Source organism: Ammospiza nelsoni, chromosome 2 (assembly GCF_027579445.1).
Source record: "Ammospiza nelsoni isolate bAmmNel1 chromosome 2, bAmmNel1.pri, whole genome shotgun sequence".
NCBI classification, from domain to species: Eukaryota; Metazoa; Chordata; class Aves; order Passeriformes; family Passerellidae; genus Ammospiza; species Ammospiza nelsoni.
The window spans coordinates 51,021,452-51,044,686 of record NC_080634.1 but is presented as its reverse complement, the minus strand read 5'-3'; the positions used below and the strand labels follow the sequence as shown (position 1 = coordinate 51,044,686).

The window sequence follows — 23,235 nt, the reverse complement described above, 5'->3', positions numbered from 1 at the left end:
CTGTGCCTTACGCTCTGTGCTTTATTCGCTGACAAAGGACAAGTGTTTGCTGCCTTTGGAAGGTTCCTAAAGCACAAAGGGAGGGTGTGTGCTCGGCATTGCTTCCTGTACTCTGGCTGCTGCTACAGCACGACAGCCCCAAGCAGGAAGGACGCAGGGATCCGCAGCTCCGCAGCGCAGGCTGCAGCCACGCCAGCGGCAGGAATGTGGCTTTCAAGGGCCAAGGAGCGCAGCTCACTCCGGGCTGCAGTTTCACCGTGGTAAAGTTAGTTTTGAAACAGCATCTGCCTTTAAGCCAGGAAGTATTTCAGGCAACAGATACCTTACAGGCATCTTCAAGCTTACTGAGTATGAATCAAGCAATTTTGGTGTAAATTTTGTCTTCTGCTCATATCAATCCCATCACAGTAGTGATGATAAGTGCCCCAGTCTATGTAACAGCAAAGGCTGGGAAAGGCCCTTTCCTTAGGGTAGCTACCTTAAAATAAATAACTGGAGTTTGAAAAAACGAGCCTGCTCTCTCCAGTAGGCATCGTTTCATGGTTTAATACGATAAATGTAGCCTACATGTGCACAGTATGTCTGGCAGCGTTCTTTGTTACTTCACTAGATGGCGTGTGGTGGTGCCTGGCAGGGGGGAGGGAAGGGAGAAGAATTAATTCAGTGTGTAACTGGGTGCACCGCACTCCTGCCTCTGATGTGCCTTTAACAATGTAGATCTATGAGTTAATGTTTCAAGACTGAGAATTAAATTTCCAGCTGAAACTTTTGCCAGAGGAGTGCCCTTAAATCAGCAGTGGGGCAGGACCGGTTGAAAAGATGTTAGACCAACCTATTTCCTAGGCAAAACATGCTTTCAGAGACATAAGTTCTTCAAATCTAAAACAGGCCTGAAGAAGAGCTTATGTGTCTGCTTACTACAACATGGTCAGCTGGTAGACCTAATCTCTTTCTATAAATTCTGTCATGGTTATAGCCTCACACCATCACTGCTGCTACTCTACTGTAAAAACATCCAAAACTTTGTGTGGTTCTTCAAAAGGCAAGCCATAAGGTTAATTTGTGCTCTCACTTTCCCTGGTGTATACCCTGGCAGAGCTGTCCTCTTTTGTTCTTCTATTAACTATTTATGCCTCCCACTTTGCAAAAGAACAAGACCCAGCTCTGCCCTGAGGCACTTCCTCTAGTGGGATGACACAAAATCACCCTCAAAGGGCACTCACAGTGCACGTGCAGTGAGAATCTGCACTTTTCTTGCTTGGGAAAATAGCCATTAAATCTTCAAGGCCTCAGACATGAATCACGGAAGTGGCTGGATCCACGAGGGACGTTCCAGGCTCCCTAACACAAACACTGGCAGTGAAGCTCTCCACAGAGAGGTTTCTTGGTGAGCACACCCGCTCTCTGGGCAGCGCAGGGGCTGTGCGGTTTCACAACTGGCCTAAGCTGACCTACAGCTGGGCTCCAGCTAAAAGGCAGCTCTCCCCCTCTGCTGACTCTTGTGCTCCTTTGGCTGTAGGGTCTGTGGTGCCAGGGGCTGATTGGTCTCAGTGCAATCCTCCCCTTCTGGTGTTTTTCTCTTTTGGTAGGGTTAATTTTCAGTTGGCTCAGTTTGCTGAATTGGCTGACTGCTTGGGTGGACACTGGAGCTGGCACAAGGAGATGGCCAGGGTTGCACTTGGAAAGTGCAAGTCTGGCCTTTCTGCCACTGTGGTGATGAGCCCCCAGGAGTCAGAGGGCTGTGCACCAAACCACACAGCTTCTGCAGTGCCCACAAACCACCCCAAATGCCCGTGGGAGGAGGGCAGGGCAGGCCACTGCCTTACCATGGGACGGATGCAAACATTCCTCTGCTCCTTTGAACACAGAGAAAAGGGCTTTAAAAACCATCTGTTAAAGAATGGTGCCATGAGGAAAACACATCTGATATATGTGCAAGTGTGGGGTTTTCCTGTGGTATTTAGGCCTGAGGTGTTTACAGTTTTACCATCCAGCTATGCACCCAAGCTGCAAATGTGTTCAGTGCAACCCATGCACTAGATTTAACACCTGCTGCACCATGGCTATAGCTACAGCAGCAGCTTATACCTGGCTGAATCTGCCACATCATGGTCAACACTGTCTCCAAAGAACAAAATGTTGTCCAAAATCAAGTGTCTTTCTTTCTTGGTTATGGCATGCTGCTGATGGGAGAGTGTATTTTGTAGGTGCCTGACCTGGGGGAAGAGTGTCTGGTGAAGAGCCAGTGATGCAGCTGTGTGGGGAACTGTGCAGAAAAGGACCTAGTGCTCACACTGACTAGGCAAAACGGGCAAACACTGGCAACCAGCTGAACTAGAGGCCCCTCAGCATTCCCTGAAGGGAGAACTCATTCTTCCCTTGTCTGTCAGGTTTGTGTGACCCCTGTAAGATGAAGCTACAGAGTAAGACAAATTCTGCCAGGATTAAGCCACTGCAGCCTCTCCATTAACCTTCCCCTGAAGCAAAAGAGGTTTAAGATGTTAATGGAAGAGGAAAACCAGGGTCATTGGATGGCTTATAATCTGTTCTGTAGGAAAGGCAAATTGCTACACAGCTTACTTCAGTATTTCCATGAAATGCTCCTCCTGTTTTAGATCAGCTCATTCAGCTACCTCAACCTCAAAATGCAGTTGTCTTAGCTAACTCATTTGGTTCACATTTCCCCATGCCACCACTCCAATCTAGTAAATTGAAACATCTGGATGAACCCAGGAAAAATACTGCAAGAGATGTCCTTACTTTATTCCAAATAGTCTATGCTTTGAAAATCACTGTGCATGCAACATTTCTCTGCACATAGCCACCAGTATCCTCTCAGCTCAGGCTCTTGGTTCAGGGTCCCACTCTGCTATTCCTTCACTCCATCTCCATAGTCTCCCAGGGTTTAAACCTGTCTTACTGTCAGTATATTGTTTGAATTACAGAATTGTTCATATATGTCTCTCCTTCCAATAAACGCACAGCAAAGAGTAAAGAAAGAACTGTTTGGGCTATAGAGAAATGCTGCCAACTACTGTAACAGGAAAACATTACAGCTCCCTTTTGCCCCAAAAATAACATTTTCTTGCTGTGGGTAAATAGCTATTTCAGTTCTTCTGGGAGCAGTAATCCTGGCCCTCCTTTTCTCCAAAGGCAGCATGCAGTCCTCCATCCCATAGAGAAGCTCATTTCCACAAGGCATGTCCAGACAGCATCAGCATCTGCCTAGGAGTGGGGACAGTAGAGATGAGAACAATGGCAGAGAGGAATGCTCCAAGGGAAGTGGCTCATGCACATGACAGAAGATAAAAAAGCATTCCTCACCAGAACAGCACTCAAAGTGCTTCATCTGCCTGAGAAGGGCTCTCCTTGGGTTTCTTCCCCCTCTATTCCATACCCTGGAACCTATAATTCCGAAAGTGAATCAGTGTCTACAGAGATGCCGATGGCTGTGTTTCATGCAGTGCCATCTCAATTCTGTACCTTGAGGCAAGTCCCCTTGCCTCTGCCATGTTCTTGCCCAGGTTCAATGCATCTTCAATGCTCAGGAAGATCACAGGGGCCATGAACTGTGTGTTCAGAGCATCTAGTGGGCAACAGTTCACTGTGAGTAGTGGGGATTTCCAGGTACAAAATAAAATAACTGTAAACCAAGGAAAGTAATGACATTTGTCAAACTCAGCTACACCACAAAGAACAGATGAACAGATACCAAAATTCACCTGTTAGTCTGGTTTCAGTTTGTAAGAGTTTTTCCCCAAGGACCTCTTTCCTCACCAAAATGCAGAGGTCTTTCTCTTCCTCATATTATCGAGTTGTCAACCTGTAGTAATTTCCAAGCAGCTACTCAGGTTCCATTAGTATTGATCTAATTCAAGATGAACACTGGCCTTATTTGGCTTTACTCTGCTTCCTGCCCCATTGTTCATCAGTGAAGGCTTGGCTGAGATAACACCTGAGAAACAATGCTGGTGCTTAGAGCAAAAAATCAGGACAAATGAATCTGATCCCAGCTCTGCCACCGAAAAGAGACAAATCCACGTCCCTTTTGTTTTAACTTTTCCTATCTGTAATGGGAGTAATACTGATATCTCTTACAGCAGAGGCACAACTGCTTGTTTGCAGAATACTTTGAGATGGTGTAGCTTGGTGAGATCTCAACAAGAGTACAAAGTGCTACTGATGTTTTTTAGGTGTCTGAAGTGTGTCTTAAACTAGCCTTGACCTGACACTTCATACATCTGATCCCCTTTCACATCTCTACTATAAAACAAGGTATGATTTGGGTGAATTGTTTATTAAATATGTAACTTTAAAGTTGAAAGACTTGTAAGAGTCGGCTTGTTTTTTAATCAATGTGTATTGCAGATTTGAGCTCACCTGCGAAAAGCAAATATATGGCCACAAGAAGAGTTTATTGAGGATGTCCTAATCCTTCTATAGTATGCATCATGTTAATGCAATGTAGCCCAGATCTTTAGGGTTTCTGAAGGCAAGAAGCTCTGTAAGATCTTTTGATCCTGACAACAGCATGAACAAGTGGGTTACATAACTGACAAAGCTAGTCACATCTTGGTAGGCGTAAAAGCATTTATTTTCTTGTCACCTAGCAATATGACAATGGATTATACCTGCTTTCTTGCAAGCCTTGCTGCAATATGTGCTTTGTCTGTGGATGCTCATCCAGCAACAAAGGGTGTACTGCAGAAGGGCACATGGCTCTGGATTTCTACCATAAGGCCCTGACTCTGGGGCTGCAGATTGTCCTGTCAACAACGAACCCATTTAAGGTATACCCACTTCCCTTATAGCCCAGGCTGTTCCTTCCCATGTTTAGCTGAATCCACCCTCCATCATGCTCCTTCTCCTGTGCACCACTTCAGTGAAGTGACAGGATCTCCAGCACAAAGCAGCTCAGGCCTGGGATGGGTGCGTTTGCACAGATCCTCTTCAGCATCATGGGGTGCCATGCAGTGTGCCCTGATCCTTTCCACTGATATGGCAGTGACCACAGAGTACTTCCATACAGGTCCTGAACATGGGCTCCTGGGTATAGGGTTCAATTCCCCCTCTCCTGCAGATGTGACTGCATTTATCCGAGGTCTTCTGGACATATAGAAAGTGTGTATTGTACTCTGAGCAGACAATGGTGAGGCAGGAAATGCCTTAAGTATATGTCTGACCTTCCACCATGCCATAGCAGAGCCACAGCTGTCTGCAGCACACTGAGATCCACATGTCCTCTGCTCATCCAGAGCCGCCCACATTGTCTCTGCACATTACAGCTCAGCCTCTCCAGGGAATGCTGTGTTTGCTGTTACATTTGCACACCAGCCAGCACTTTGCTTCCTGGTTTATGAATGGTGTGTCCAGAAATTGGCTGCTATGCTGGTGCATTTCAGAGAAGATAATGCTGTCCTTTTCCCTGCTGCTTATCATAACCCTAATTTCTGGCAAACAAAAGAGATGAATTCTGGGCAATTTCCCAATAATCAAGTGCAGGGTGAGCAAGATGGCTTTACAATATATACAGCCTGTGAGTAGGGCTCAACAAAACCCCCTGATACTGGGTATCACACTTGTACCAGGCCCTTAGACTGATGATTAGTGATAACAGCAGCAAACACTGTCTGCACTGCGAATTGCAGACAGAGATAAACTACAAGACCAGCAACACAACAACAGCATGGGAAGCCTATGACATTAAATACATGAAAGGGATGCCTTGGGACCATGAGAAGAAATTACCTTCAGCACTGAATGGGTAATCCTCAGGAGACTATTTAAAACTCATTGACTCTTTCTGTCTACACAGAGCTTTGTCAGTCAACAGAGATGTCAAAAGTTTGTGCAGGTGAAATTTACTCAGGTACAGAAGAGCAGAGCATGACTTTGCTTTTTAATCAGTTGCCTGGCTCTGCCCTTGGGGGAGAAATCCTTCAGACATCTTTGAGTTTCTTTTGTCATTTGATGGGTTTGCCTCTGATACATGAAACCATGGGCTGAGCTGTATGGCTGAGGCAGGGTGGTAATACCAGATGCAGGTAGGATGTGTGTGGCAGGGTTCATTACATGTCAGAGTATAACACACAGCATGCTCCCTCTACCTGCAGTGCAGCCCAGGACACAGGTGGAGAACTTGAGTGATCTGTTCCTCAGCTGCCTTACACATACAGAGCTCAGGACTGTGAACTGCACTGCCCTGCAGATGCCCAGGAGACACACTGGGCTGCTGTTACTCTGTGTATAAAGTATCCTAGCCCTTCCTCACACTGCATTGCTTCCTTCTCTCCACCTGCCTTCTTCATTTCCATTCTGTGGTGATCCTCATCCCTCTCTCCTTACTGACAGTCATTCCTCAGACCCAAATCTGGCTGGAGGGGTGATATAAGACAGGGCTGTCAGCATAATGTGGAGGAATGGTGGCAAGTAAGAGAAGAGCCTACAACAAGGTAAACACTCTGCACCCTCTACTTCCTGTTGGGACATAAATGAAACTGTTCCAGCTAATTCATCTTAGTCCTAGATACATGTTGCATGAAGAAAACAGCAGAGAAACCTCTAACACACAGTCTGCACGGGGGTGATGCCAGTTGCGTGGGTAGTGCTCATTGAACAAATGTAGATGTTTAAGCAGTAGGTGTCCATTTGCTACTCAGTCACCTTAGGACGCCGTTTTAAGTGAGAAAAATGGACACTTTTGGCGTAAGATAGAAATTTACACTCAGCTGAACTCAATTGTGCCTCGTGAGCTCCTGCTGCTCCCCGCTGATAATACATGGAGTCAGGCATAGCCAGCTCCCAGGTGAACACATGACACACACCAAACGATGGCGAGATAAATCCCACTTTGCACGGCTGCATTCTGACACAGGGATGCTTCACGTTCTGGGGCTGCAGAAAGGGGCTCTGTAGGGTGCCTGGTGCAGCACGCTCTGGCACGTAACCCCAGAGGCCAGGGAGCCAGATTCAGAGGAATAGACTCACAGTGACAGACACAGCAAAACCCTTCGGGAACGTGGCTGCTGAAGCAACCATGACTTCATTAGACTTGCTCAAGATGCCCTCTACCCTAGACCTTTCACCTCATTTAATGGTTTCTTGGCCTCAATCCCTTATAATTCTGAAATGAAAAAAAAAATCTCTTTTGACTCCTGTTTTCAAGCCAGGGCTGTTTGATTTGGAACACTGCATTGAAGTCTGTGTTACTGATTGATTTCAGGTTTATTATATTTTCCCCTTTGAAAAATGCTACAGTAAAAAAATCCCCACTTTGTCATTTTTCATGTAAGCCCCCCCCCCCCCCTTTTTTTTTCAATCTTAGCAAATGCTCAGTCTTTTCCACTTCAATAGCTTGAAATTCTCCCCTGGGAGCCCTAAGCTCTTTAAATATTTTTAGGTTGCCAGATTTCTTATGTTCTCTCTCCAGGAAGCCAATTTTGTTTCTAAGCTCTTGAGAGTAGTCCAGCTTCATCTTTTGCGCACTCACTGCATCACAATAAAATGCTGCCTAATTGCTGCCTCAGCCGAGTCCCAAAGGTGCTGGAGTTTGTCTCTAGGCTACAGTTGTGGACAATAAACTCTTCTCAGACTGGAGTTAAGCCTTTTTATTATTTAAATCTGAGTCATGTAAAATTAGTTTACTAACAAGTTACCCACAAAGATCTAGTATGGAAAGAAACTCCCACATATTGTTTTCCAACACAATGAGAGAATGATCAGATATAAAGATTTGAAAGTGGCTTGTAATACATGATGTGTATAGAAACACTAGCATATAATTTTGCCAAAAAGACATGAAAATGTGTCTGTGAGCTTAGAAGTTACACTCGGACCTTTTCTGTTTGGTGTTCTTTACCTTCAAATTGAAACTGGTGGAATGAAAAACTTTCTTTTTTCCTCTAACTTATCCATGACCTGAAATACCTATGAAAGAGGAAAGGCAGCTGAAGATAACAAATGCCAGATGGGCAAGAGCTTTCTGTTCTCAGTCTAGCACCACAGCAAGAGGATTTAGTGATCATTTTGCTTAAAAATAAACAAGAATATACTAAGACCAGCCACCCAGGCTGCACCCGCATCAAGCTTGAGAAGACCCCTGTAGCAAGGGACAAATGGACAGTACAGGGAGTGAGAATGAACATATCTTCTGTTTCTCATTAGAACCATATTCATCTGTCCTCAATAGCAGAAGACATCTGTATATGGAGTTCTCTCTCTTTGTGCTCCTTTTTGTAATCTGTAGTTTAAAGTGTTTGTATTTCTGTTTTACAATACGGCTTCTGATGAAAGTGCATACTCCACAGGAAGTATGTAAAAAGATTTAATGATCATTGTTTTGAGACTCTTAATTCCTTAAGACAACAGTTTCTTTGGATGCATTTGGTGCTGTATGCCCAAATTCACAGTCTTAATTACGCAAGAATGAAGCCAAAAGAGATTGCTAGATTTCTCAAAATGGTTAGATTGTCCTTTAATTAAAAAGGTCAGACATAGTAACAGAGACGTGATATGGTTTTTGTGGTGGTATCAACAGCACATTTGCAGCCTGGGACTCTCATGAACCAGGACAGCACACATCCAGTTCAGGGCAAGCCTGTCCAAAGGGCTCTTCATAGGGGTCCTTTAGTCAGCACAGGGAGCGTGCAGGCAGATGCAGGGATCTGCAGTGACTGCAGGGACACTGTTAACCACACACCACACACTCACCCCCTCCTGTTGCTGGGGTCTCTCATTCCTTATTTAGACTTGTCTTGTTCACTTATTTGGGGGGGAAATGCAGGCATGGTGTGACAGAACCTCCATTACTAACAGTGACACAGAAGATGGGAAGGATGCACAGGTCTGAAGCTGACTTTGGCAGACAGCAGCTAGAAAAGCTGGGATGTGATTTCAGCCTTATTCAGATCAGTGGGAACTCTGCCACTGATGTAAGTGGAATGAAGACTCCCCTCTACATGTCTACCTGTAATCTGAGAACATGTATTCTGCACATCCTGGAGACTCAGTGAAAACCAGACCACACAGAGTTCACCTTAGATTCACCGTCTCAAATAAAACTATGTGGATTCTTTGTGCCCCTTTTACTTATCGGTAAAACAAGTATGATAATGCTTTGAGTGCTAAACAATACAATGTGTGTAGGAAGACAGTATCTTTTATTAGGCCAACTGAAATAGTTGGGGAAAAACAGACAAGCTTTGAGGCTTGTCTGAAATGCTTTGAGATGCTCTGATGAAAGGTGTTTGAGCTGTGCAAGGGATCATTAAATTACATTCTTCCTCTCTCTGGAAATCATTTAGTGATATTTCAAAGGAAAGATGCTGTACAGAAATAACTGATTTCTATTGCAAGTGCTGTCTGGAGCTAAATATCTTCCTTCCTCTCTCTTTATGAACTAATCTAAAGAAAAATATGTTTTAAATTAGCATGGCAAGAACAATTTTGTGGTATAATGTATAGTTCTGTGAAATGTTCTCTGTGAAGCGTAACTCACAAAATCCTTAAGCATGTTTCAGTACACTCAAACAAAATGGCTGGATTTGTGGAAATTATGAAGGTATCACTGTAAAGAAATTAAAAAGCATGGAAGGTCAGTGAAAATTATACATGAAAATTAAAAAGGCAGATATGAGTTAAAAACTACATTATGCTTGTAAACACTGGCAAAGCTGTGAAGCAGCTAGTGTCCATAAAAAGTGTTCAACAACCAAACACTTAACTCTCTCCCGTCCTCAATTTTCCAGGAAGAAGCTGGGAGTGCTCACTTGAAATTAGCCAGGGCTGAGAGACCAACAGTATTAGGGAGTCACAACCATGGGTGCAGCAAGATAGATCAGTGCTGTCGTGGAGTCTGTGCAACGCTGAGGTTACTGGGGCCTGAAGGGGTAGGGGAGGGAAGGTTTAACTCTACATAAATCCTACTAATATCGCTTTACTTATACTTTAGTTCGGTGTCAAGACACAAACGATGTCAAGAAGAGAGAAAACAGGGGGCAGGGGAATCTTTAAATATGTGAAAGTGCTTGTGAAAAAGGATGAAATAAACTTGTTTATGTCGATTAGAACAAGAAGCAATAGGGATAAATTGCAGTAAAGGATATTTACATTAAACCACTAGACAACAGAGTAGGATTAAGGGAAATTAAGCACTGGTATACAGTGCCTAGGGAAGTAATGAAACTTTTCACTGGAACATAAAAAAAAGGCTTAAATAAACACCATCAAAAGTTTCACTATGGATGATCACTCACTGAAGCAGAGAAGACTTGGAGATTCATCTGAGAAAGGTTACAATGTGTGACCAGGTCTTCCTGGATGCTCTTTTTTTCCCTAGAAAGATGTTGTTCTGTTTGTGTGAGACTTTGGGATGCAGTCCTCTGAAAATATTTGTCTAAGAGAGGAAGGACCATTTATCTTTTGAAGTCCCTGTTCCTCTCCACTGATCATAGATGCAGTCACAGATGATTGGCTTAGTATGGACACCTACTTATTGAATCTGCAAAGTGAGATGAGACAATTACCATCCTTAATGACAAATTGTGTCCTTTCCCATATATTCCTAAATATAACACTCAAATCTCCATTACTCATCCCAACTATAATTACTTGTTGTGCACATATGAGGTGGCACCCATAACACATAATCATAATGTTATTTATTGTCCTGCATTAGTAATTTAGCACATTATATTTAGATGCCATATGGCCTGATGAAAAATGTAATAAGGACTTCCTATGCAGTGGATAGAAAGCTTCTAGACAATGATTAATATAATCTATTTCACTTTTGCACTGCATTTCTACTAAAAATATCACTGAAGTGTAGGCTATCTCAGGAAAGAAAATGTTATGTTTACATCTAAGACCCAGCCAAAGCTCTGCCGAGTTGCAGGTAAGCTACTAACTAGGAATGTAAGTGGTTTTATTGCAGCAGTATGTATGAAAGACTAAGGTGCCTCAGATATATGGTATTAACCACTTGTGTTTCCAAAATCTGCATACAGTAACACAGATGCTCAGCTAATCTATAGGAATGTGTGTGTTTATATAGAACTCATCCCACCATTGGACAAAAACTGGGTACATAGGAAATGTCACCACTGTGTCCCACACTGACAGGGAGGAAGTCTGAGCACCCAACTGTCCCCTCTGCTGAATTGCAGCTTTCTCCTTGGGGACCTCTTCAGGTACATCCCCTGCATTCACTCTCGAGATTGCCCCCAAATGGCAGTAAGGCCAGGAACATTGTATTTGGCTCTCCCAGACCCATGCTGTCTCCCAACACTATTCCTGCGGGTTCTGCATTGGGCAGAGATGGACACCACAGGGTACATCCATGTGAGATCCAGGGTACAGGGCTGTGTGGTGTAGACAGAGCAGTCTGGAGTAGCCCTAAGCATCCTTGGTGTGCATCAGCACGCACCACTGAGCCTTGGGATGGAAAACTCTGTCTCTCTTGGGTAGATACAGACTTTGCAGACACTTGCAAATAATGGCATAGGTTGTCTGCCCATATCAGCCAGCACTGCACTCAACAGTGGCAATGGAGACTGCTTTCATCACATAAAAAGGTCCCAAGGACTGTCTCAATAGGAGGGGTTTTTTTTGGTATCTGAGCAAAACAGTAACCCAGAATAAAAATTATAAAAATTATTACCTTCCCCATCCTGAGAAATCCATAGAATATTAATCTCCTGTGCACTAGGAACAACTTCTTTTGATAGCCTTTGTTCTTTTGTAACCTGTAATTATAGCAACCTCTATCTTCTATCTTCTAAAGCACAAGTACCCTCATCATATATGTATTCCTACACTATAGAAGGATGTGAAGACTTTAGGCTCTTGTATTGATTTTGGCTGGGATAAAGTTAATTTTCTTCGCAGTAGCTGATGATGGGCTGTGTTTTGGATTTGTGCTGTAATAACATGGGGATGTTTTGGTTGCTGCTGAGCAGGGCTTACACAGGGTCCAGGCCCTTTCTGCCTCTCACCCCACCCCACCAGTGACTGGGCTGGGGATGCACATGGAGCTGGGAGGGGACACAGCAGGGACAGCTGACCCCAGCTGACCAAGGGGATATCCCAGACCAGGGGTGTCATGCTCAGTGTATAAAGCTGGAGGAAGAAGGAAGATGGGGAGATGTTCAGAGTCATGATGTTGATCTCCCCAAGTAATCATTAAGCATGATGGAGCCTGGCTTTCCTGGGAGATGGCTGAACACCTGCCTGGCTCTGAGAAGTTGTGAATGAATTCCTTAATTTTCTTTGCTGGCTTGTGGGGCTTGTGCATTACCTATTAAACTGTTTTTATCTCAGCCCATGTGTTTTCTCACTTTCACCCTTCTGATTCTCCCATCCTACTATCCAGGGAGTGAGCAAGCAGCCGTGTGGGGCTGAGCTGCCTAATGGGGTTAAGCCACAACAGGCTCATTTTGTAAATTCATTACATTTATTAATGCATCAAGCATGAAAATTAAATGTAACACTTCCCCTCTTTTTTTTTTTCCTTTAAGGTGACATGAAAAATTGTTTGAATGAGGAAATGCATACAGAAGGACAACAGCATATATAGGTTTAACTCCAGCTTAGCATATTGAGGTTTATCTTCATCTGTGCTTCCTTGTGGATTTTAGCTTCTTCCTTATTTAAATCTTTAGGAATATTTTTATTCTTACTTGCATGGAAAAGGACCAGAAAAGGTGAGTACTTTAGCGAAAAGAACCAATTGGGTGAGTGAAGCTATAGAAGGTCACAGGCAATGTCTTCACAGGTTATTAAGATGCTTACCAGGAATTTAAAAAACAGCAAAAGATCCAATGCAAAACTATTAAAAACTACTAATAATTCTCTCACCTCATTGGGTTTGTGGCTCACATTCCTAATACATGCTTGTTTTAAAAGAATGCTGTTTTATAACAGGATGGTTAACTCTGTAACAACATGAAATACCTTAACTGCCAGAGACTGCAAAAGTGTCCTGGTGGTGGACACCAGTAGCATCAAGTCTGTCTGAACTGGAATGAGTTTTAACAATTAGGAAATGAAGCTATAGTGACATACTAGCAGCTGAGCCTGGGTGGTTTCAGAGGTCAGCACACAGGGCAGTTGAACCCTGCTTGTTGTAGTCAGCAGGGCTCCATGTACAAGGAGCAGCTGCTCAGCCTGGAGGTGGGATCCAGCTGCCCAAATGTAGGCATTTCATATCTCAGCATCTCTCACGGGTCATATAAAGCATCATCCAGAAGGCCAGATTTTCCACTGAATTTGAAAAGAATTTTAGACAGCTAGTTCACATGCAGATGCCTGCATTGTAAACCATTAAAGGTAGGCACACTGCATCCAGCATGTCTGATGAAACATTAGCAGCCCTTGGCTGATGGGTGGGGAATCTCTTAAGCTACTCCTACTTGACTGCAGCTGCTCTATGCTAGTGGCAACACCACGCTTCTAGGCTTCTTTATAAAGTTTGGCACACCTTTTCATGGTACATTTGTAAATACTATAAATAATTCTGTATAAATTATGGCCACTTTTTACACAGATAATAGAGACACATGGCTAGATTATACCTTTCTTACAGTGATGCAAACCACAATAAACTTTCATGACATTTTTGAAACTGTAATGGTATAAAAATAATGTACTTGAACAGAACGATGCTTAGATACAAGTCTCAGTCTCCTTAACTTACATCTTAAACATATCTTTTTCTTGATTACACACTTGGCAAAGAGGTCAACAGCGCATTTCTGTCCCTGGCTAAAGATCATCCCTTCCTCAGATCTGTTTACAAGATCATGCAATTAAGAATATCAGACATAACCCAGGTTAAAAGTTACACCTTCTTCAGTAGGGTTCAATTCAGGTGATTTCACCAACCTAGCTGGCAGTACCATCACATCAACCCCTGTACTAGCCCAAGAGACAGACTGGTATGTAAAGCAGAAGGCAAGAACAAGTGCTGAGGGGTGGAGATCAGGTAAGTCAGTTTAGTTACCAAGGAAAAGATGCAATGAATAGCACAGAAAGGCATTCGAAGTTGAAGAGGCTCCTCTAGATAATTCAGAGCAGAAGCCTAACTAACAGTCTGAACTGCTCTCTGGAGGAGCCTCTCTCACTCCTTCAACTATGCAAGGCATCTAGGGAGACAAGCCTCCAAATTTAGGCATCTAAGTTAGATGTTTAAATGTAGGCAGTGAATATTCCCCTGAGAATGTGAATGGGATGTTATAATAGTTTAAAACATGTTTCACTGAAGCTGTGATGCCAATGTGTGTTCTTTTATGAGATACTGTTCTTTGTGCCACCAATCCTCTACTGACACAACCATGTTGCTCGTTTATTAGATAAATGAACAACATTAACAGAATGCACATTGTTCAGTGACGGTCTAAATTCTGAAGTTAAAAAAAGATTCCCAATTTTACTCTTAAGATACAAACCAGATTAAGTTGTTCACATGGAAACCACTGCAAATTCCCAGTAGTAATCATTTTAGGGGACCAGAAAGGGAAAATAGATTCTTCACAATGATCACCAGCGTATATTTAACTTTATTGCTCTCCTCAAACTTTTTTTTAAAAATGTTTCAATTAGGAGCTTTGATCTGTAATTACATTTTGTCTACATTGCTCTTATCTACTCAGAACTTTTTACATATTCAGAGATGTGGGTTTCAGAGTTTATCAAAAAATGCCAGAAGTTGTGAAGTTGTTCTTTCAGTGAAGATGCATGGCTTACCTCCTGCCCTGCAAAATCTTGATACTAAGGCACACACCAGAACACCAATTTTCAGTGTGTCTTTCTCCAGTGTAAACATGCTCATTGCCATTGATCACAGCACTATTCAAAGGACTACTTGAGACAGTTGTGGAAGGAATGCTCTTTAAATGTACCTATCTTCTCTCCTGGATGAATATGTTTACAGGAGTGGATTGTTAAAACCAATTCATTTTCTAGTGTCTCACACTGCGGAACTGCAACTAACATGCCTAAGAAATCAAACATGCTGGGCAAGCCATTAATATGTATTAGACTGTGATTTGTTTATTCTAGTGGTTTGAGCATCTACACAGTGTGTGCAAAAAGCTGCCCAACAGCTCCCTGATTTGAAACTGCCACAGCTAAGTCAGAAAAACATCTACAGGGGAATGAAAATAATATATACCAGCATGACTTAAAATGGCTCTGCCTGAGTTAATGGGCTCAACTGATGTAACTGGTTCAAACTATCAAAGCCTACTATCCTGTGGTGTTGTATCCACTTCCACTAACCCCTCATCCCTTCAATAAACTTGCCAATGGATCATACATGGTATTGCAACTTGTGCCCAGAAGCAGGTGCTGTGGGTATCGTTAGGTGGGGAGCTGCCAGTCATTTTACATGGGCACCCTGGGCAGCTCGCTGCCTGATGAAATCTAGAAGAGCTGACTCTGCCTGCCTTGTGCTCAGCAGAAGCACCACCTGAGTGTACCTTTTCTAGTGTGCTACTTACTACAAAACAAAAAGGAACTTGGTTACACCTCCATCCTTCTGCAAACGTGGCAGAAACTGAGCAGTGAGGCTCAAACTTATTGCAGTGGGACAGACAGTGAAACTCCAGACAGTGAAGCTCCAGACAGTGAAACTCCAGAATGTCACATCTTTAAGAAACAGCCTAAAGTTCACATTTTACCATGAAAGAGTTGTACCACCAAACAAAAGCACATCTCAAGAGATTTTCTCTCAGCTCTCAACCCCAGCAGACAGATTAAGGGAACTTTGCCACATGATACTGTCTAGTGGTGTGCCACAAAGTCGAGATGGTGTGAATAAACTTTCTTTCCTGGTCCAGGTTTTCACTTAACAGTTGCTGACATCCAGCTCCTTGGGCATGACTCTACTTTCTCTGAGGTTTCTGTGCAAGTTTCCTCTCTCTTTGTTTTGACTCCTGTAAACTCCTTTCTTATTCCTGTCCAAAAAGTAATACTCCAACATATTAAGTATACTCATAAAAGAAACACAATATCCTAGTTCCTGTTTATTTTTCTAATTTCTGTCCACAGACTCAAAGCAGAACAGGTGGGTTGTTTTCCCAGTGTACTGTGGGCTTGTTTCAATTCACCTCAAAGATCTGTCTTCTCTTCCACCTGTGATTTCCATTAAAGTAACACTAGCCTGTTCTTCATCATTTTAATCAACCAACTTAAAACTGCCATGGCAGCTTTCCCTCTCTAAGGCCCTAACAACTCAACACATTGGGTGGGACTCCTGTCACCTACCTTTAGACATCTACAGTGCAAACACTTACATTTATGTTGATCAGATGAGTCTGCTATAAGCACTGGAAAAAAATTAAGCACATTCAGTCCACAATCCACCTTGGTTGAAGCAGGAATTGTATCCCCAAAGTCTTAACTCAGAAGCAAAAGTCTACTTGACAGATGTCTACATTAACCAGATAAATAGAAACATCCTTGTCTACTCCACCTCTCACCTTCTGGCTTAATTGCAATCAATTCTGTTTGAAAATCAACTGCTTTCTCTTACACTGTTCTTTATTAACAATTCACAGCACTTTGAGATGTGCCTTGTGGGAAGGATGTTGACTAAATCTTTCTCAGGGTTCAGACTCTGAAGTTCTTTCCTAGGAGAAAAATTTGGTGGATGTGTCATAGTGGTAAATATAATTCCATAAAAATATCTATGCAGAAGAACAATTCCTATGTGTGAATGAAAATTAACAGTCTACTGATGCCTTTACTGACTTGTGCATAACTTCCCTTGGAAGGGTAATGTCCATGAATATGTAACATGCGCCTTCTTCTCCCTACTGCTTCCCTATTGTTTTTCCCTTTTCATTATTACAGCATTTCTCCATATAGCCTGTAAGACCTTTGGTAAAGAGTTATGTTTGCATCTGAGCATTAAAGCTTATTATGAAGGCACAATAATTCCTGTAGTCTAGTTAAATATAATTGCAACAGGAAAGGAAGACAGAAGCAGAGGGCAGTTCATAATTCATAGACTTCTCACATGGTTTCAGCCTTCTCCTTGCAGAACTTTGTGGGTGGGAGGAGGTTACAAATGAAGCTCTCTGCTACTTTGTGCTAAAAACCTGTGCCAGCCCTCTAGTCAGTGGAATTTATGTAATGATAACCAAATCAATTCAGAAACCAGTTTTGTTAATCTGTCAGAGACCCCAAGACTGCACAGCTTTAAACTTCTCTGACAGTGTCTGCAATTACTATAGCTGAAGAGACACTTCTGAACCAAATCTAATGTTCATGGCAAAAGAGTTACATTAATTTCTATCAGCTTCTGATTGAACTGACTAGAATAAATCAGTGTGAGCGGGCACACAATCAGCTCTGCTGGCAGATTTGCAGATTGCTGGAAAGGGCCATGATAAGTCTCGGGGGTCTGGCTGTGAGTAATGCTCTCCTCCACCAACACAGCTGGATCCTGCCTAACCACACTTGCTGACACCCACCATCATCATGTCTTATCCAGAGCTGCTAGGTTTATAGCCTCTTATCCAGAACTGCTAGGTTTATAGCCCCTACCAAAAAATAGTTGTAAGCCATGAGAATATGCTCAAAGTAGAACAAGCTTCAGTGGCTTAAGGTGTCATCTCCCCTCCCAGCAATTTCCTACCTCCTCTTTGCCTGATATTACTGCCTCACAGCGGAGCTGGTGGAATGAGACACACACACTAGTCCCAGCTGCTTCAACACAAGGTCCTGCAAATTAGCCTAAACTGCTCATAAAATGACTTTAACATCATATTTTGCACTAAAATGGTTTGAAAACATTACTGTTTTTCAATTCAGGGACTGCTGAGAAGGCAGGAACCTTCAGTAAGGAGGTCAGGGAAGCAGTATCTTTTGCAGAAGTCCAGCCAGATTTGCTCAAATTTGACCCAGCAATAGAAGACTAAGAAATTTCACACTTAAAGTTATCATTCTTATGGCTTACTAACAGGTTTATGAACTTCTGCCTGTCTGGCTGGACTAGATGAACTTCTGAGGTCCCCTCCAACATGAATTACCCTATACACCCTAGTGTGTGTGGCCAGGAACCTGAAGACACAGTTCTTCCTGCTGCCACAGCCACAGCCTATCTTAGCAACCTGTGGAGACCCATGCTCACCAAACTTTCCCTCAGAGTGGTCAAAATAGGTTGACACTGGTATTGTTCTGGTGTTGAAAAAGTGCTTTGCAGAAGGGAGGTCAGCTGTAGCATGGGGACCCTCTGCCACTAAGAAGCAGCCCCGCTCGACTCAATGGTTACTAGAAGAAGGGATGGGGAAAAATACCCCAACCAGACAAATAGAGATTACACTCAAATTACCAGCCTTCTCTGGGTCACAATTTCCTAGCTGGGGGACACAATCCTCAGACAAAGCACTTCACGGGTTGCCTAATGTGGTAAGAGGTACATGGTCTTGTGGGAAGGGATGTTATGGAAGTGCTGGGACGAGGCTGCTTATCATCTGCTCTCCCCTAGAAAGGCTGAACTCTGTAAGGTCTGCACAGCATCTATGCTTTTGTGTATGCGAAAAACCAGCAGGAATTGATGTCATGGGCAGGCAAGTTTGGAGAAATCTGGGAAAGGGGGAAGCCAGAGTTGCAGCTGTTATGAATTCATCACGATTTTGGCCCCGGTTCCAAAATCCTCACAAAGACATAAGAATCTCCACATGATTTTGAGGGAAGCAAGATCTGTAGATATATGAGTGACACATTCATGCATGCTGTATTGTTTAAGAGGCATACTGAGCCTTTAGTTTCAATCCCTGCTCTCTCACTTGTGTCAGTTAGCATTTCTGAGAACCTTATTGTGAGATACAACCACATGCTGCTGCCTTAAAGTAACAACAACAGAAATTTTCTTGAGAAAACGTGTGCAACTATCGGGTGTGATCACAAGATCATCATCACTGGGACACTCTCAGAGCTGTCACAAGGCAGTTTCAGCAGTAAGGGCTCACTGCAGTGGTGCAGCTGCACACAGAAACACAGCTCAGTTCCACTGGGCTGCAGATTAAATGGGCTGCTCCTGCCTGCACATCTCCTCTGCCTTCCTTGTGCCTGCAGCAGCTCCACAGACTCAGCTAATTCGGGAACTTTCAGTTCCAGCTGAACTCCGTTAATTTTTTGGAGGAGCAAAACTGGCTCTCCACCAGATCAGATCCCAGGCTTGCCTTGCCAGATGGCATCATCAGTGTTACTGCGGTGTAAATAACAAACAGGAGGGCATATCCTTGATCAGAGTAGAATGCAGGACTGCCCCTTTCGGTGGCAATACAGACACAGGCTGTCTTGCATTAACCGTGAAATTACATCCTTAGAAAGGTTTATAACTGCATGGCTCCCCTTGCAGGGCACCAGGCTGCTCGTATTAACAGTGAGCTGCACGTTTCAGAAACGCTAGGTAACATTCACCCTCAGATGACGCAAACAGGGTGGTTCCACCCTGTGAGACTGCCTCCGATCGCCAAATACCGCTTTGGCGCAGGAACAGGGTAAATCCCTAAATCTGTTCCTTTATGGTACTATGAAAGTGTATTACACTGCTATAGCAAAGACAGTCCAGTGCCCTTCTGCATGCCCACACAGGACAAACGTATCTTCTGCATTTTCTAGACACTCCCACAGACGAGGTGGAGGCACATGAGGTTTGCGTTCAGAGCGTGAATGAGCTCTGATGTGTATTCAGAGCTCTTCCCGCTGGTTCCAGCTGCAAGGACACGACGCAAGGGCAGAAAGCGATGCACAGGAAGTTCCAGCTGAACATGAGGAAGGACTTCTTTACTGTGCAGTGACCGTGCAATGGAACAGATTGCCCAGAGTGCTTGTGGAGCCTCCCTCACTGCAGCTATTCAAGAAGGCTCTGGACGCAATTGCGCCATGTGCTGTGGCACGGCCCTGCCTGAGCAGGGAGTCTGGACCAGATGCCGCACTGGGGTCCCTTCCAGCCTGACGCACCCTGTGACTCTGTGTTTTTGTGTTTTCAGCCTCCCCTCCCCGAGCCCTGGCGCAGCACAGCGCAGAGCACGGCGGGCTCAGCAGCCAGCCCGGTCGCTGGGCTCCGGCGCTCCCTCCCTGCTGCCCGGCCGGGCCCCGCGCCGCTCCAGCTCCCGCCCGCCTCCGCCTGGGATGCTCAGCGCGGAGCCCTGCCCAGGGCTGCTAAACGCGGGCCGGGCGGCGGCGCCCGCAGCCATCGCCGCCGGTGCCGCGGTGTTTTCCTTTCCTTAAGGAAAATTCCTTTTCCCCGGCGGCAGGACGAGGCGGAGGCGCTCCGGAGGCCGCAGCGGCGGTGCCGTCCCCTCCCCGCGCCCGCCGCCGCCGCCATGGCAACCGCCCGTCGCCGCGCGCGCGCACCCCCTTCCCCGCCCGCCCCCCCGCGCCTCTCCCCCCCCGGCCCCGCTCTGACAGAGCCGCAGCGCTGCGCCCCCTCCCCGCGCCGCTCCCGCCCGCGGACACGCACCCCCGGCTCTCCCAGGTAACGGCAGGGCCCGGGAACGGGGCAGCCCCTCACGGCGCTGCTGCCCGCGGCGGGCGGCGGCGGCTCGGACCCCGCCACGCCGAGAGAGGCGGCGGGGATGGGGGGGAAACCAGCGGTAGAGGCTGGAGGAGAGCAGGGGCGCCCCCCATCTCTCGCGGAGCGTGCCGGGAAGTGTAGTCCGCGCCCCCCGCCGGGCGCTGGGGGCTGCCGGGAGAAGCGGAGGGAGGGAACTACAGCCCCCAGCGCTCTCGGCGGATGGGGGGGAGAGAGAGGTGCTGCGGAGGGGAGCCCTATGGGGACGGGAGGCTCCCTCTGAACGAGGGCGCTGAGGCGGCTCTGCCCGCGGAACAGCGAGGGAGAGGAGCCCCTGTGCCGCTGCCGGGGCGGGAGGGGCCGGAGGGAGGGGCGGTGCGGCAGGGCCGGCTGGCAGGGTGGGCGCAGGGGCGGTGCGGCTGCAGAGGGAGGCGCGGGGCAGGGCAGTGAATGGGGGTGGTGCGGGAGAAACACGGGTGGGTGCCTGCCGTGAGGGGAGGGTGGGCTGGGGGCGTCTGGATGCCTGTGGGGGAGAGAAAGAATACAGGGGAAGGGGCACATGGATGGATGGATGGATGGATGGATGGATGGATGGATGGATGGATGGATGGATGGATGGATGGATGGATGGATGGATGGATGGATGGATGGATGGATGGAGAGAGATGTGCTGGAGGAGGAGTGGTGGAGCAGATGGACAGAGAGCTGTGCAGAAGGCCGAGCAGCCCGGAGGCTGGGAATGGGTACCAAGGAAGCAATGGTCATAGGGAGCTCTGGAAAGTTTCCCCAGCTAGTTTGCATTGATGGTTTCCAGTTTCATGTCTCCTACCACGCTTGGGCTCTGATGAGCTTGTTGCAGTAGGTGGTCTGGACACAGTGTTACTTTTTTAAAATTATTCTGCTACATTTCTATTTTTTTCCCCAAAAATTCTGTCATGATACCGGCATTTGTCCCTTTTCTCTCTCCATTTCCTCTCCTGACAGTTCTGTGTTATTCTTTATCTTGTGTTCTCTAACAGTCGTGAGGGAGAATAAAATTACAGTTTTTCTATGTATCATACTTAAAATACACATGTTTATGATTGGTATATAAGGGGGTGTCATTTTTTCGTCCTGAAAATCTGTATCTTAAAGGCATCAGTGCATTAGTACTCCCTTGTATATGAATATTGAATGTCTATTCCTACTACAGTTTCTCATTTCACAGAGATAGGTTTCTTTCCAATGAATGCTTGATTGCAGCTGCGGATTGCTGAGCAGTTTCCTTTTTCTTCCTTTTCCCCCAACCCCTATGTCAGCTATATCCTAGACAGGCTTCAGCTTCTTGCAGCTCCTGGTGCTTGCCACACTGCAGAAGGGAACATTGCAGCTGCAGAGTGCTTCCAGGGTCCCTGGCTCTTGGAGATTTGGGCTTTTGAGCAGGTAATGGGGAGAAATAGTTCCTGTCCTGACCTAATCCCAATCAAAAGAAATAAATGGAATACAAGAAAAAAATGATAGGCCTATATCTGGTTTTCTGTGTAATTAATAAAAAAAAAAAAGCTGATTCTTCTGGGGATGAACTGAGAAATCTGAAGACTTGGTGTCTGTAGCACTAACAGCAATATGCATATAAATGTATATTTAAAAAGATGTATGCTATTTATGTAATACATATCCTTAGTCCTAAAGAGCCAGTTCTTTGAAATTCAGAGTGGAGTTCAAGAGGCAGAAAAGTATTCAGCCCAAAATTCTGACCTTATGACTCAGGGTTATAAACACCTGTGTGAGTGTATTAAACCTCCAGTTATTCATGGAAAGCTTATCTGGGATGCAGCTTGGCTGAGCTGGAATGGAGCAGCAGCAGCACTGAGTCTTTGTGGAGCTGGCTGTGGTCTGGTGCTGGGGAGCACGGGAGTGCTGTACCCAGGGCCAGGTGCAGGAGGAGTTCCACTGCCTTTTTTGGCACAGAGCCCGACCTAAGAAACGCTTGGAACCCGAGCTGGCTCTGTGCAGACCCATCTTGGGAACCTTTGGTGGCATGTTTGCTCTACCAGAAGTGCTTACACACGTGATATGCAGAGGAGCAAGTGGCTCCACAAAGGACCAGAAGGATTATTGACTCAGGCTTTGTTGAGCTCCAGACAGGCCCTACAGAATCTTTCAGGTCTCTGGGCCCTGCATCCTGTCAGAGGAGGGGTTTGACTGATCATGGGCCTGGGTTTGATTTGTTACTAGTACCAGAAGCCCTGGAGGCTGTGCTGGAGAGGAGAGAGAGGTGAGCAGCCAGCCTGGGTCCAGCAGGGCTAAGGTGGAGCAGAAGCTGGTGAGCTGTCACTGCCTGACCCCTGTGTGTGTATGGAGTTACACCCCCCAGAGTGCCCCACAGCATTTGTTTTAGCTCTTTTCACTACCCAGCCTTGCTAATGAACACCTCATTACCCCAAGGATGGTGATGGGCCCATATGGATGGGTCTGAAACTGGTGTATGAGGTGCTTGGAGAAGGATATGGCTCACACTCAGTTTTAGCAATGGCACAGCCACAGCCGTCTCTGATTCTCCTTTCTGCTTCTTCAGAGAACTGTACTTCAAAGGCTCTGCAAATGGCTATTTCATTCTCCAGGATGCTTGCTGTTTGGTTCACCAAACTAATGAAATCTCTTAATTTAAATCTCTAAATTAATCTTTAATTGAAAGACTGGCCACCTATTTAGTGTTTTCTTATGAGTTT

The 23,235-nt window shown here is 45.3% G+C and overlaps 2 protein-coding genes across 3 annotated transcripts in view; one reads left to right on the top strand and one right to left on the bottom strand.

Moving 5' to 3' along the window:
- LOC132087593 (uncharacterized) overlaps window positions 1-22,546 on the bottom strand; it is a 75,030-nt gene extending 52,484 nt beyond the window's left edge. The window contains exons 1-3 of the mRNA XM_059493948.1: window positions 22,483-22,546; window positions 20,810-20,943; window positions 20,474-20,695 (exon numbers count right to left, since the gene is read on the bottom strand). Coding sequence (XP_059349931.1) covers window positions 20,474-20,695; window positions 20,810-20,943; window positions 22,483-22,546 — 420 coding nt within the window. The remainder of the gene's footprint in view (window positions 1-20,473; window positions 20,696-20,809; window positions 20,944-22,482) is intronic.
- Window positions 20,470-23,235, top strand: part of KATNAL1 (katanin catalytic subunit A1 like 1) — a 37,761-nt gene continuing 34,995 nt past the window's right edge. Inside the window, exon 1 of one of the 2 annotated variants that reach the window (XM_059493869.1) lies at window positions 20,470-20,488. The gene's annotated coding sequence lies outside the window, so the exon portion shown is untranslated. Of the gene's footprint in view, window positions 20,489-21,868; window positions 21,947-23,235 lie in introns of those variants that run through there. The other variant, XM_059493868.1, reaches the window with a different exon arrangement.